The sequence below is a fragment of the Labrus mixtus genome, chromosome 4 (genome assembly GCF_963584025.1).
Source record: "Labrus mixtus chromosome 4, fLabMix1.1, whole genome shotgun sequence".
NCBI lineage: Eukaryota > Metazoa > Chordata > Actinopteri > Labriformes > Labridae > Labrus > Labrus mixtus.
Genome location: NC_083615.1, coordinates 6,224,188 through 6,240,181, shown reverse-complemented (window position 1 = coordinate 6,240,181; position 15,994 = coordinate 6,224,188). Strand labels below are relative to the sequence as shown.

General features: G+C 39.7%; 1 protein-coding gene across 1 annotated transcript; it reads right to left on the bottom strand.

The window, feature by feature from the left end:
- Positions 1–1,427: 1,427 nt before the first annotated feature.
- Positions 1,428–11,041, bottom strand: LOC132973477 (ribonuclease inhibitor-like). The gene is made up of 8 exons (XM_061036967.1): positions 10,950–11,041; positions 10,063–10,236; positions 9,338–9,511; positions 7,812–7,985; positions 7,042–7,215; positions 5,457–5,630; positions 2,523–2,696; positions 1,428–1,622 (listed from the first exon to the last, which is right to left on the bottom strand). The coding sequence occupies exons 1-8, from the start codon at positions 11,039–11,041 to the stop codon at positions 1,445–1,447; spliced, it is 1,314 nt and encodes a 437-aa protein (XP_060892950.1). The 3' UTR covers positions 1,428–1,444.
- Positions 11,042–15,994: the final 4,953 nt, after the last annotated feature.

Genomic DNA, 15,994 nt, shown 5'->3' with positions numbered 1-15,994 from the left:
TGAGGAGTCTTGTGTGGTTCTTCTTCACTAACTTCCCTCTTCCACTGACATCACCATCATTGATTTACTCAAACAATGTTATAGTTTAAAACTGCCTCAGGATCTGGTCTCAACTCAGACATCACTTTGGATCTCAGGCAGCACCTCTCCTGACCCCAATAAACTCCACCCCTTCTTTTCCTCCCTCGACCTCTGATAAGAGATTCACAGCCTGGGAAGAACACGGGATTGTCTCTGTAAAGAATCTTTACATCAATGGAACTTTTGCATCTTTTGATCAGTTGACTCATTTATTTAATTTGCTATGGACCCACTTCTTTAGATATTTACAAGCTCGAAACTTAGTCCGCAACAACTTCCCTAGTTTCCCTGCTCTCCCTCCTACTATCTTGACTGACACAGTTTTTAATATTAATCCTCTCCTCAAAGGTACCATCTCAGGTTTAAACAACTCTCTCTATGCATGCCAGGAGTCAGCCTCTGAGTAATTACGCATTACTGGGTCTGAGGATCTTGGCATAGATATAAAAACTGAGGTTTGGCAGTCAGAACTGAAACGTGTTCACACATCCTCTGTTTGTGCCCGTCACTGGGTCTTACAATGCAAAGTAGTCCAGAGGGTCCACTGGTCAAAAAGCAGGTTAGCCTGTATCTATCCTGGCACTGACCCCACGTGTGATAAATGTCACTTAGGGCCAGCTAGCCTTGCCCACATGTTTTGGACCTGTCCTGCACTATTTCCATATTGGAAGTCTGTTTTCGACTCACTCTCCGCTAACATCCAGCACTCACCTTTGATTGGCCTGTTTGGTGTTCTGCCTACTGACCATGGGCTGCCCTCTCACCTTGCTGACCTTTTAGCTTTTCTTACTCTACTAGCAAGGCATGCTATTTTACCAAGTGGATAAAGGACGCCATGTCCTTTATGAAATTAGAAATAATGAAATACTCTCTCAGAAACCTTAATGCAAAATGTTCCTACATGTGGCATCCCTTTATGGAACACGTTGGATCTCTCCAATGTGAAGCTGAACCTGCTAGGTGACCTCTGGTACTTCTCCTCACCTACATTACACACTTTCTGGTCCAGTTCTGATCTCCTCATAGATATGGTAGCACATGGTTTGTATGTCACATGGCATTGTCTCCAGATGTCTTTTGTGTGTGTGTGTATCATATATATATATATATATATGTATTATTTGTTTTGGTTGTTGTGTGATTTTCATTTCAGCACCCTCTCATCATTTTACAGATTATTGTTTTACTAATCCAGAAGTGGTCTTGTACTGTACGCATTGTTGTTGTATGTGTTGAAAACTTTTTTCCAGGACTTTTAAGAAACTTCTCCAGGCCTGGAAAATTCTGTTTTCAAGGTTTTTCATTATCATACGAATCCTAAATAGTTTTTAGAGTAACAGTGTAGAAAAGTCCAACCCTGTACTCACTGCAGGGTCTCCAGTCTGTAGTTTGGATTCTTCTGAAGATCACGCAGCAGCTTCACTCCTGAATCCTGCAGCTTGTTATAGGTCAGGTCCAGCTCTCTCAGATGGGAGGGGTTGGACTTCAGAGCTGAGGCCAGAGAAGAACAGCTGATCTCTGACATACTGCAGCCACTCAAACTGAATAAAGAATAAAAGATGTGAATAAAAAGAATGATCAATCAGATGATAACATAACAACATAACTAGGTCCAATAAGTGAGTGTGTCCCTAAAATAAGTAGAGAGACTTTGTCATTCTGTTATTGTGGATCATTGAAATGTCAGCTTTCTACAGACATCATCCAAACATTCATACAGCTGTTCATGTCAATAAAGACACCAACATGTTACTGACCTCAGTCAAGATTACACAACCAATACTCTACTGAGCTTTACACACCTGTGTGTCTCTGTTCGTGTGTGTGTGAGAGAGTGTGTGTGTGTGTGTGTGTGTGTGTGTGTGTCTCTGTGTGTGTGTGTGTCTGCGTGTGTCTCTGTGTGAGTGTGTGTGTGTCTGCGTGTGTCTGTGTGTGTGTGTGTCTGAGTGTGTGTGTGTGTGTGTGTGTGTGTCTGCGTGTGTCTCTGTGTGTGTGTGTATGTGTCTCTGTGTGTGTGTGTGTGTGTGTGTCTCTGTGTGTGTGTGTGTGTCTGTGTGTGTCTCTGTGTGTGTGTGCGTGTGTGTCTGTGTGTGTGTCTGCGTGTGTGTGTGTGTGTGAGTCTGTGTGTGTGTGACTGTGTGTGTGTGTGTGTGTGTGTGTGTGTACTTCATAATAAAATATATATCAGTTCAGATAATATTGTGTCTTCAGTTTTGAACATTTAATAAAAATCTGAAACTTTAAAAACTTAAAGAACTCCATTTAAACTATTTCAGTAAAAATCAGATTTTTTTATGATGCAGATTCAAACAAGAAAATAAACATGAACAGCATTCAATCTAAAACTTCATGGGCGTCAGAAACATGTGAACATGAAAATGTTTCAGCTGATAATCAAACACATGAGATGTAAAACACAAACAGAGAAGAAAAGAACTGACTTCAGAATCTCCAGTGTACAGTTTGTACTCTGCAGAAAATCACACAGCAGCTTCACTCCTGAATCCTGCAGCTCATTGTCTCTCAGGTTCAGCTCTCTCAGATGGGAGGGGTTGGACTTCAGAGCTGAGGCCAGAGAAGAACAGCTGATCTCTGACAACCTGCAGCCCCTCAATCTGAATAAAGAATAAAAGATGTGAATAAAAAAGAATGATCAATCAGATGATAACATAACTAGGTCCAATAAGTGAGTGTGTCCCTAAAGTAAGTAGAGAGACTTTGTCATTCTGTTATTGTGGATCATTCAAATGTCAGCTTTCTACAGACATCATCCAAACATTCATACAGCTGTTCATGTCAATAAAGACACCAACATGTTAACATGTCATTTCCTGAGGTAAGACGTGACGTAAAAAGACAACGCGGAAGTAGCGGCCGAAGCAACAGAGTCCGCTACACGACGTTATAATGAGAATATTTGCCTTGATATCAATGCTATGTGTAGTCCAACAGAATGACAACATCCACAAAAGAGAGGAGAACGACATACTGACGAACAGAAAACACAATGCAGCCGTTTAATTACGTGCACAGAGATCATAGTGGTCGCGTGCAGACACTCTATGCACCGTGCGGCAGTAACAGTATATAAACGTCACTCTCCCTCCCATTGGCTCAAGGTGAATTCTCCGGAGAATATCCTGCTGCATTCTCACGTGAGCCCACTCATGGAAAAAATACTTGAGGTCTGGCCGGAGAAACTCCGGGTGAAGTCTGAGCAAAAAAAATGGCTGTTTGCGTTCACATATTTTTTTCAGAAATTTCAAGAGATTTCTGCAAGTGTGAAAACGTGGTGATGAAGGGCCCTCGCACCCCAGTGCATGTCGGGGTGTGTCGCGACCGCGGGAGTGCAGCAGCTGCGGAACGTGGCTAAGCAGCAGGCCGTGCAGTTCGATTTGTGTAAAAGTCGTAGTACTGGCATGTTGAAATAGGCAACGTAATGAAGATCACATAAAATTTTGACTTAGAGCAGTTCAGGCTGGCACTGTCATGATAGCTATGAAATTTGGAGGAAATTGAGCATTGTATATAGGATGTAGTACTTACTGTTTGCTGTAGGGGGCACTATTGTTGAAGTTGACTATTGTTATGTCAGTGTATTCAGAGGCCAACCCTGATCATACAAGTGAAATTTCAATCAGATCAGACAAAGTATATAGGATGTAGTACAGTGTCTTTCCAGTATGGGGGCGCTATGTCAGTGGCCCAATTGTATTAGGTTAGATGTGAGCAGGCCAGTACTAAGATCATTCAAGTGAAATTTGAATAAAATGTGAGATCTTATATGGGAGGTAGTACTTAATCCTTGCAGTAGGGGGCGCTATGGTTAAACTTTATTATTGTTTTGTCACTGTGTTCAGAAGCCAACTCTGAACATACCTGAGAAATTTTAAGCAGATCCGAGAAAGTATGTATGATGTAGTACTTAGTCCTTGCATTAGGGAGCGCTATGGTTAAAGTTGGATATTGTTATGTGAATGTGTTCAGAGGCCAACCCTGAACATACCTGAGAAATTAGAAAAAGATCAGACAAAGTATATAAGATGTAGTACTTACTCCTTGCAGTAGGGGGCGCTATGGTTAAAGTAAATGATTGTTATGTCAATGTGTTCAGAGGCCAACCCTGATCATACCTGGGAAATTTTAAGCAGATCCGACAAAGTATATATGATGTAGTGTTTAGTCCTTGCAGTAGGGGGCGCTATGGTTAAAGTTGACTATTGTTATGTCAATGTGTTCAGAGGCCAACCCTGATCATACCTGGGAAATTTTAAGCAGATCCGAGAAAGTATGTATGATGTAGTACTTAGTCCTTGCATTAGGGGGCGCTATGGTTAAACTTTATTATTGTTTTGTGTCACAGTGCTCAGACAGAGTGACCTCCTGTTGTCAACAGGTGGCGCTGTGACTAAATAAAAAAATGAAATCATATATGTGTTCAGGGCGGGCTCTTTGTCATGCATGAATTTTTGTGATGATTGAACACTACATAGTAGAGTTATAAGCATTTACTGTTTTTGGCGCGATGCCAAAAATGACATCAAACTTTGACATCACGCCACGGCCCCGCCTTATTTCGAAACCTCGTGATTTGAGCACAATTTTTATTCTTCAACTTGTCTACTTTAATTTCACACCAAACTTGAATTGATCAGGTAAAAGCTCTCGGGCAGATGCTTTCAAACAGGTACCCTGTAAATGGTGAAAATACAGACTTTTTAGACATTCAGAAAATCATAGCGGAATTCCTGTTGAAATTAGACAATGACTTCGACTGACTTTTTTGTAGGTCTCGGCCTGCTTTAACATGTAAAAAACATTCATGTGTGTAGGCAAAAAAACCTATTTGTAAAAATCAAAAGGGGGCGCCGTCGAGCTAATTTGCAAACTTCGTTCATGAAAATGGCAAAATAGAACATTTTTCACCGGATGCGATGACGGTGCAGATTTTGCTGAGTTTCCGCGCACGTTCAGGCCCTCAAAATCACGTTGAAAGTGGAGGAAGAAGAAAAATAATAATTCCTTGGGTTTCAAGAGGGTCCCACGCACTTGTCAGTGCTTCGGGCCCTAATAATCGCTAGGGTTTCAAGAGGGTCCTCGCACGATTCGTGCTCGGGCCCTAAAAATAAAAGTAATAATCGCTAGGGTTTCAAGAGGGTCCTCGCACGGTTCGTGCTCGGGCCCTAATAATCATTAGCATTCCAATAAGGTCCTACGCACTTGTCAGTGCTTCAGGCCCTAATAATCCTTTGGGTTCCAAGAGGGTCCTACGCACTTGTCAGTGCTTCGGGCCCTAATTTAAAAAAAACTAAAAATGTTTCAGCTGATAATCAAACACGAGATGTAAAACACAAACAGAGAAGAAAAGAACTGACCTCAGAGTCTCCAGTCTACAGTTTGGACTCTGCAGAAGATCACACAGCAGCTTCATTCCTGAATCCTGCAGCTCGCTATAGGCCAGGTCCAGCTCTTTGAGATGGGAGGGGTTGGACTTCAGCGCTGAGGCCAGAGAAGAACAGCTGATCTCTGACAACCTGCCTCTCATCAAACTGAATAAAGAATAAAAGATGTGAATAAAAAGAATGATCAATCAGATGATAACATAACTAGGTCCAATAAGTGAGTGTGTTCTTAAAATAAGTAGAGAGCCTTTATCATTCTGTTATTGTGGATCATTCAAATGTCAGCTTTCTACAGACATCATCCAAACATTCATACAGCTGTTCATGTCAATAAAGACACCAACATGTTACTGACCTCAGTCAAGATTACACAACCAATACTCTACTGAGCTTTACACACCTGGGAGTGTGTGTGTGTGTCTGTGTGCGTGTGTGTGTGTGTGTGTCTGTCTGTCTGTGTGCATGTGCATGTGTGTGTGTGAGTGTGTGTATCTGTGTGAGTGAGTGTGTGTGTACTTCATAATAAAATATATATTAGTTCAGATAATCTTGTGTCTTCAGTTTTGAACATTTAATAAAAATCTGAAACTTTAAAAACTTAAAGAACTCCATTTAAACTATTTCAGTAAAAATCTGATTTTTTTATGATGCAGATTCAAACAAAAAAATAAACATGAACAGCATTCAATCTAAAACTTCATGGACGTCAGAAACATGTGAACATGAAAATGTTTCAGCTGATAATCAAACACGAGATGTAAAACACAAACAGAGAAGACGAGAACTGACTTCAGAATCTCCAGTCTACAGTTTGGACTCTGCAGAAAATCACACAGCAGCTTCACTCTTGAATCCGGCAGGTTGCTGTCTCTCAGGTCCAGCTCTCTCAGATGGGAGGGGTTGGACTTCAGAGCTGAGGCCAGAGAAGAAAAGCTGATCTCTGACAAACTGCAGTCACTCAATCTGAATAAAGAATAAAAGATGTGAATAAAAAAGAATGATCAATCAGATGATAACATAACAACATAACTAAGTCCAATAAGTGAGTGTGTCCCTAAAATAAGTAGAGAAACTTTGTCATTCTGTTATTGTGGATCATTGAAATGTCAGCTTTCTACAGACATCATCCAAACATTCATACAGCTGTTCATGTCAATAAAGACACCAACATGTTACTGACCTCAGTCAAGATTACACAACCAATACTCTACTGAGGTTTACACACCTGGGAGTGTGAGTGTCTGTGTGTGACTGTGTGTGTGTGTGTGTGTGTGTGTGTGTGTACTTCATAATAAAATATATATCAGTTCAGATAATCTTGTGTCTTCAGTTTTGAACATTTAATAAAAATCAGAAACTTTAAAAACTTGAAGAACTCCATTTAAACTATTTCAGTAAAAATCTGATTTCTTTACGATGCAGATTCAAACAAGAAAATAAACATGAACAGCATTCAATCTAAAACTTCATGGACGTCAGAAACATGTGAACATGAAAATGTTTCAGCTGATAATCAAACACGAGATGTAAAACACAAACAGAAAAGAAGAGAACTGACGTCAGAGTCTCCAGTCTACAGTTTGGACTCTGCAGAAAATCACACAGTAGCTTCACTTCTGAATCCTGCAGCTTTTGGTATTCCAGATACAGCTCTCTGAGATGGGAGGGGTTGGACTTCAGAGCTGAGGCCAGAGAAGAACAGCTGATCTCTGACAACCTGCATCTCATCAAACTGAATAAAGAATAAAAGATGTGAATAAAAAGACTGATCAATCAGATGATAACATAACTAGGTCCAATAAGTGAGTGTGTTCTTAAAATAAATAGAGAGCCTTTATCATTCTGTTATTGTGGATCATTGAAATGTCAGCTTTCTACAGACATCATCCAAACATTCATACAGCTGTTCATGTCAATAAAGACACCAACATGTTACTGACCTCAGTCAAGATTACACAACCAATACTCTACTGAGCTTTACACACCTGGGAGTGTGTGTGTGTGTGTGAGTGTGTGTGTGTCTGTGTGCGTGTGTGAGTGTGTGTGTGTGTACTTCATAATAAAATATATATTAGTTCAGATAATCTTGTGTCTTCAGTTCTGAACATTTAATAAAAATCAGAAACTTTAAAAACTTAAAGAACTCCATTTAAACTATTTCAGTAAAAATCTGATTTTTTTAAGATGCAGATTCAAACAAGAAAATAAACATGAACAGCATTCAATCTAAAACTTCATGGACGTCAGAAACATGTGAACATGAAAATGTTTCAGCTGATAATCAAACACATGAGATGTAAAACACAAACAGAGAAGAAGAGAACTGACTTCAGAGACTTCAGTCTACAGTTTGGACTCTGCAGAAAATCACACAGCAGCTTCACTCCTGAATCCTGCAGCTCGTTCTTACTCAGGTCCAGATCTCTCAGATGGGAGGGGTTGGACTTCAGAGCTGAGGCCAGAGAAGAAAAGCTGATCTCTGACAAACTGCAGTCACTCAATCTGAATAAAGAATAAAAGATGTGAATAAAAAGAATGATCAATCAGATGATAACATAACAACATAACTAGGTCCAATAAGTGAGTGTGTCCCTAAAATAAGTAGAGAGACTTTGTCATTCTGTTATTGTGGATCATTCAAATGTCAGCTTTCCACAGACATCATCCAAACATTCATACAGCTGTTCATTTCAATAAAGACACCAACATGTTACTGACCTCAGTCAAGATTACACAACCAATACTACTGAGGTTTACACACCTGGGAGTGTGTGTGTGTGTCTGTGTGTACTTCATAATAAAATATATATTAGTTCAGATAATCTTGTGTCTTCAGTTTTGAATATTTAATAAAAATCTGAAACTTTAAAAACTTAAAGAACTCAATTTAAACTATTTCAGTAAAATCAGATTCTCTTTATGATGCAGATTCAAACAAGAAAATAAACATGAACAGCATTCAATCTAAAACTTCATGGACGTCAGAAACATGTGAACATGAAAATGTTTCAGCTGATAATCAAACACATGAGATGTAAAACACAAACAGAGAAGAAGAGAACTGACCTCAGAGTCTCCAGTCTACAGTTTGGACTCTGCAGAAGATCACACAGCTTCACTCCTCTATCATGCAGGTAGTGGACACCCAGGTACAGCTCTCTCAGATGGGAGGGGTTAGACTTCAGAGCTGAGGCCAGAGAAGAAAAGCTGACCTCTGTCAACTTGCATTTCATCAAACTGAATAAAGAATAAAAGATGTGAATAAAAAAGAATGATCAATCAGATGGTAACATAACAACATAACTAGGTCCAATAAGTGAGTGTGTTCTTAAAATAAGTAGAGAGACTTTGTCATTCTGTTATTGTGGATCATTGAAATGTCAGCTTTCTACAGACATCATCCAAACATTCATACAGCTGTTCATGTCAATAAAGACACCAACATGTTACTGACCTCAGTCAAGATTACACAACCAATACTACTGAGGTTTACACACCTGGGAGTGTGTTTGTGAGTGTCTGTGTGTGAGTGTGTGTGTGTGTCTGTGTGCGTGTGTGACTGTGTGTGTGTGTGTGTACTTCATAATAAAATATATATCAGTTCAGATAATCTTGTGTCTTCAGTTTCGAACATTTAATAAAAATCTGAAACTTTAAAAACTTGAAGAACTCCATTTAAACTATTTCAGTAAAAATCTGATTTCTTTATGATGCAGATTTAAACAAGAAAATAAACATGAACAGCATTCAATCTAAAACTTCATGGACGTCAGAAACATGTGAACATGAAAATGTTTCAGCTGATAATCAAACACATGAGATGTAAAACACAAACAGAAAAGAAGAGAACTGACTTCAGAATCTCCAGTCGACAGTTTGGACTCTCCAGAAAATCACACAGCAGCTTCACTCCTGAATCCTGCAGGTAGTTGTCTCTCAGGTCCAGCTCTCTCAGATGGGAGGGGTTGGACTTCAGAGCTGAGGCCAGAGAAGAAAAGCTGATCTCTGACAAACTGCAGCCCCTCAATCTGAATAAAGAATAAAAGATGTGAATAAAAGAATGATCAATCAGATGATAACATAACAACATAACTAGGTCCAATAAGTGAGTGTGTCCCTAAAATAAGTAGAGAGACTTTGTCATTTTGTTATTGTGGATCATTGAAATGTCAGCTTTCTACAGACATCATCCAAACATTCATACAGCTGTTCATGTCAATAAAGACACCAACATGTTACTGACCTCAGTCAAGATTACACAACCAATACTCTACTGAGCTTTACACACCTGGGAGTGTTGTGAGAGTGTCTGTGTGTGAGTGTGTGTGTGTCTGTGTGTACTTCATAATAAAATATATATCAGTTCAGATAATCTTGTGTCTTCAGTTTTGAACATTTAATAAAAATCAGAAACTTTAAAAACTTAAAGAACTGCATTTAAACTATTTCAGTAAAAATCTGATTTTCAGCATTCAATCTAAAACTTCATGGACGTCAGAAACATGTGAACATGAAAATGTTTCAGCTGATAATCAAACACATGAGATGTAAAACACAAACAGAGAAGAAGTGAACTGACTTCAGAATCTCCAGTCTACAGTTTGGACTCTGCAGAAAATCACTCAGCAGCTTCACTTCTGAATCCTGCAGGTTGCTGTCAACCAGGTCCAGCTCTCTCAGATGGAAGGGGTTGGACTTCAGAGCTGAGGCCAGAGAAGAAAAGCTGATCTCTGAAAACCTGCATCTCCACAATCTGAATGAAGAGATGAAATAAACAGATAGGACAGTGGGTAGAGAGAGAGAGAGAAAGAGAGCGAGAGAAAGAGAGAGAGGCAGAGAGAGGGAGACAGAGAGAGAGAGAGAGGGAGAGGGAGAGAGAGAGAAAGAGAGGGAGAGGGAGAGAGAGAGAGGGCGAGAGAGAGAGAGGGAGAGAGAGACAGAGAGAGAGGGAGAGAGAGAGAGAGTGAAATTATACTGAATACTGTAATTAGATGACCAGAGTCTGAAATTACGACCCGCCAAGCGCTGAATGTTACAAACACCAACACTGAACTTTACATGTACGCTCTCTGTTTCACTTCCATCACGCCAGTGACACACATCGAAGTCAAGTTTATTTCTACAGCACATTTCTTCACACACGACAACAGATAGAAAAAGAAACATTAAAAAAAACTAATTTTAAAAACACTAAAACAAACCGTTAATCACAGAGACGATTAAATGTGAAAATATTGAATCAAATTAAAAATGAAACTTCTTAACTACACGGACAAGATACAGCTGAGAGTGCCAGAGTGAAGGGACATTCTGGACAAACAAAGGCTTATGCTCTGCTTAGACATTTCTGCTGATCTACAGAAATGAAGAAAAGTGTTTGACCCACTAAAAGAGCTGACGTTTCTCTCCATTCTGGACCTACACTATGGGATTGTTCATCCAGCGAGACTTCTCATTACGCCACACCTCTGACCCTGCAGCGGCGGCGGAGAAATTCGTAGAGGAACGAAGGGACCAATGAGGGCCAACATAAGAGACTTACATGTTTTGATGAACATTTTGACTAAATAGGTATGTTATAAATATCTGGTTGTCGTACTCGAACAATAATATGTTCATTACACAGCAGTTATTACATTACTGACCCTTGTTGAGTCAATGTGGTATTAAGGACTAACTAGATAAAACTAAACTTGTGATGATTCTGTTTGTTTTTGATTGTGTTTCTTTCTGCTTCTCCCCTTTCTGTTTCTTTCTCCTGCAGGTATGGCTGGCTTCTCCTCTCCGCAGCAGACGAGGCACACCTGGTTTCAATCAGCTCATCATATGAAAGCCTGGTCTTTACTACACTACCCTGCCAGATGATTCATTCTCGTTCGGTAGTGCTCTGCGTACTCAGTGTTTCTTAAAGTGCATTTTTATGTGTGATTGAGCTGCTTATTTTGCAGTGTTTTTATGCTCTGGATATGTTTGTTCTTACCTGTGTTTTCTTGTGCTCAGGTATTCCGGTGTGCCTCGCTGTTCACCAGTCTCAGTGTGTGAGTTACCGGTGTCGTCTCAATTTTTGGATATACTAGAATTTATCCCCAAGTGGAGAAATACTGGGCTCATTAGAGCTTTACCTTGGGGCAACAAGAACTGACTGAGGCTATAAACAGCTTGAAAGGAGGAAAAAGTCCAGGTCCTGATAGAATTCCCTTTAAAATATAAAAATTTGAGGTCCGAACTAATTCCACCTCTACTGGATATGTACCGAGAATCATTTGCTAAAGGATACCTTCCTCCCTCGCTCAACACTGCTCTAGTTACATTACTACTTAAACCTGGAAAGCCTTCAACTCAGTGTGGGTCTTAATGACCAATAGCTCTTCTAAATAATGATCTAAAGATGTTAAAGTACTAGCTAAGAGGTTGAAGCCAATTCTACCAACAATAGTTCACCCTGACCAGAATGGATTTGTGCAGAGGAGACGTGGGTTTCATAACATAAGAAGAGTGCTGAACATACCTTTTAACAATTCTTAAGCTCAGATAATGCTATCCTGTCGATGGATGCAGAAAAGCCCTTTGACAGAATAGATAAATGGCAATACCTTATTGAAATTCTGGAGAGGTTTGGGGGTAAGTTTCTCAGATGGGTGCAGCTGCTCTAACCCACAAGCTGAGATCTTAACTAACATGCTTGCATCAACCCCCCTGTATCTTGACCTGCATAGTGAGAATGTGCAGGAGCTGTATCTTGACCTGCATAGTGAGAATGTGCAAGAGCTGTATCTTGACCTGCATAGTGAGCCCATGTATTCAATTGTAGGGGGCTGCCATGAGATGGCGCTTCCATCACAAGAACACATCAACCTACAGTAAACCTTATTTATTGTTTAGTCAGGCCTAGTAACTTAAGTTTATTAATATATTTATATCATATATTTTCTGAAGTCTTTTCTGATTACAGCTTTTGGTAAAAATAATAAAGCGTCTTGAGATAACACTCGTTATGAATTGGCGCTATACAAATAAAGATTGATTGATTGATAATAAATGACTGAGATCAGCTTTATATGAACACTGGAAATATTATAAAAATCATATAGCCTAACTGAATGAACTCAGCTGTCATTCTAGCTCAGACATTTATTAATAAATCCTGAATCACATCAGCTGCTGTTCACAAAGTATTTTCTATACTCTACAATAACTTGAATTTTAATGTTCAAACCCTTAACACATTTTCTTTATTTTAGTGACTGTTGCTGTTGTTAAAATAACAATGAAAGACGTCCTCTTGATGAGCTCACTGAGACGAGGCATCGGGTTGTTTTTGGGTCAAACCGCACATATGACTTTCACTGACTGATCAATAAGTCCACTCACATTCAGCACAGGTAGCCTAATCTCCACCTCTCAGGTGCAGCCCTCACACATAACATTGTGACTTTCTCCGCACTCGGCGCGGCTGCTCCAGCCTGCGTCATGGTCGGGGCGCAGAAGCTGCTCAGTTATTGTACATATTTCATTATAAAATTTTACTTATCTTTGAGAGGGGGTCATCTGTGCAGAGAGTTATTTAAAAAACACTTTTCTTTTTAAATCCACTCAAATCTAATTTTAACCTCGCCCCATACACGTCATGTATGACACACGTAGTTCTGATAATGTATGAGTGGGGGCTGGGTGTTTTGGATCATTAAGTCTATCGGGTGCAGATAAAATGATTATATCAGACGTTAATGAGAGGCTCAATAGGTGAACATCACAGTCATGTCAGTCGCATTCTGAGCATCTATTTGTCAGTATATACTATACAGTCGTGGGATTCTAATGCACAGCGTTCATTCCTTTATTTTATTCTCGATCGGCCTTGTATTAGCAGTTTGGGGGGTTTAAATCAGTAAACCTGGAATACAAATTGTATGAATAAGTAGGTTAATATACAACAGGCGTGTAGGATATTAAATGAACGACCTTGTTTAGTAGTCCTTGCAAATGTTTTGCAAAAATACAAATGTACATGATTTTGTTGGAGGAGGGTGTTGATACAGTGGACTATTACTTTTGTAGCAGCAGCGCTATGAGCACAAAAAGTGAACGTACAGCCCCGGCCTGAATCAAAAACCAAAGAAACTAATGACACATAATACTTCCCTAAGTGTTTGAGATGTTGTGTCCACTGGCTTTATTTTGTTACTTTAATTTGTAAAGATTTGCCTTTCTCAGTCACAGACCCTGCACGGTCCTAGCAAGGACCCACCACAGGGGAAATAGGGGAAGTTTTTGCTGGCTTCATCTGTATTTACATCTTTACATATATTCAACATATATTATCCCTGTACATCTGTATTAACATCTTTACACAAACACACACATATATAGATTAAATGGATAATATATATATTATCCCTTGTATGTTGTTATGAGTTCAGTGACATTCTGTGTCATCACTGTGTGCAGGTTGATGATTAAAAACAAGAAAATCAACACATTGCTCAGGACTCTTTTTTTTTTAGCTTGACAGTTTAGTGGTTAAAAGGAAGTTCTCTTACTGTGGATCTGAGGGTCCTGTTTCATTACTGAAGTCTGGAGGAGGATCTTTAGACCGGTCACTCTTCATAGAGAGACAGCTGGACAGAGGAGACTCTGCTCTGTCCTCCTCTATCACTCATCTTCTTATCTCCAGATTGATCAGAGGACGATAAATGATGATAAAACCTGATGAATGATAAAAACAAACAAAAAAACACGCCGACATGTAAACAGAAAAGAAGAGACCAATGCAAAACACACAACATATAATGCATCAGCTGCTGCTGAAGTCAGGACAGGACTTCTCGTTTTCTTGGTGATATTTATTTGATTTAAAATTGATTGATTGATTGAATTGATATTTGATTGAAAATATTAAACACAGAGCTGAAACACACCTAACGGACATTACAGAGGGAAGCAGACGTTAACTTTGGTAACCTAGCAACAGTGAGGGAGAGAGTGCAAGGAGAAGCGCTCTGAAATGGAGGTTGTGGACACAGGCCCTAATTCGATCATACACAGGTTCTATTTTTAACAAATTCTCCACAAAAGAAGTTACTGGTTTAAACACTGTGGACGTGCTTTTATTGTGAAATAGCTATACGACAGTTTGATCAGGAGCTGCAGCCTCTCATTTTCTAACCTCATTATTCATGTAAGGATCTGATTGGGTGGGGATGCGATGATAATGGGGCGCTGCGCTGATTGGCTGCACTTACAACAGCATGTCTCTGAGTGGTACGTTAAGGGCGCACTCACACGAGCAAAGTTGTCCTGTCCACTGGCCTGCACTCACACTGCTCCAGGACTAACCGGGCCTGAGCATGGTTATCCCTTACCTCATGTGTATGAAGTTTCTTGTTCTAAATCCACTCTGATCCTGTATTTGATCATGTCTATAAACCCACCCACTACAATACTGAACAGAGCTGATCAAGCCACAACACGAACTAGATAGTTTCATCCTCAAACCCCAACATAACACACCCAGTTTCAGTTGGCCTTGATCCCTTTACACGAACAAGTAGAAACCAGAAACTGGTGGTATGAAATGCGAAGAAATTGGACTGACTAGCGTTTGTTGGCAGAGTACTGCAGATCTACGCAGACACACCAACGCACAAATAAGTAACGCTAACAACGGTGGAGTTTCAACGCAGAAGTAGCCTGTACTGGTGAAACAGCTTTAACCAGACATCATGTTGCAGACAAGATGCGACTGTACATTGAAATGCCATAGAAACGCAACACTACACTTGTGTAATAGGACTGAGGTGAATATCTGACAGTAAAAACAAAAAATTTTCATGTGAAGCTTTGTCACCAACCCCGATTCTCCTCGACTGTTTTCTGTCTGATTGACACTGACTAATAACATCCTAACAAGTGGGAAACTGAGAGAGAAGGTAAATCCCTGAGTATAATCTGAGGCTAGCTGTGATTGCCTTCAGTTGAACATTAACCAAACGATCACTTTAGTTTGGTGTTAAACTCCTGATTGTGGCACAGAAGAAAATGTAGGATATATGTAGTTTTTATTTCAAAGACACATTTCTATGTTATGACAGTTGAATGAATGTTCAAACAGATGTAAAAAAATAAGCAGTACTCACCGGTGTTAAAATGAAAATCTGCTGTTTAGTTGAGAAAAACTTGATCTTTTGAGAGAGATGGAGAGACTTTTCTAGACAGCAGCTCTGCTGTGGCTCAAATAAACTGTTAATTTAATATCAGATAATGTGATGTTGAAGCGTCAGTGTTGCTCCTCCTCTCAGTGTCACTATAAGGGAGGGTTTAATGCATCTTTGGAAAACGCATGACAAAGCTACAAATAGCTTCCGTAAAGCATGAGTGTTTTCTTATAGTTTATTGTCAGTATTTGTTCTTCAGATCTTCTCAAATACTTTGTCATAGACCTGTCTACTTTGCATTTCAGTCCTGAGGCGGAGAATAAGATCAATCTTGGATCCGTTAGTGTCGACACCACA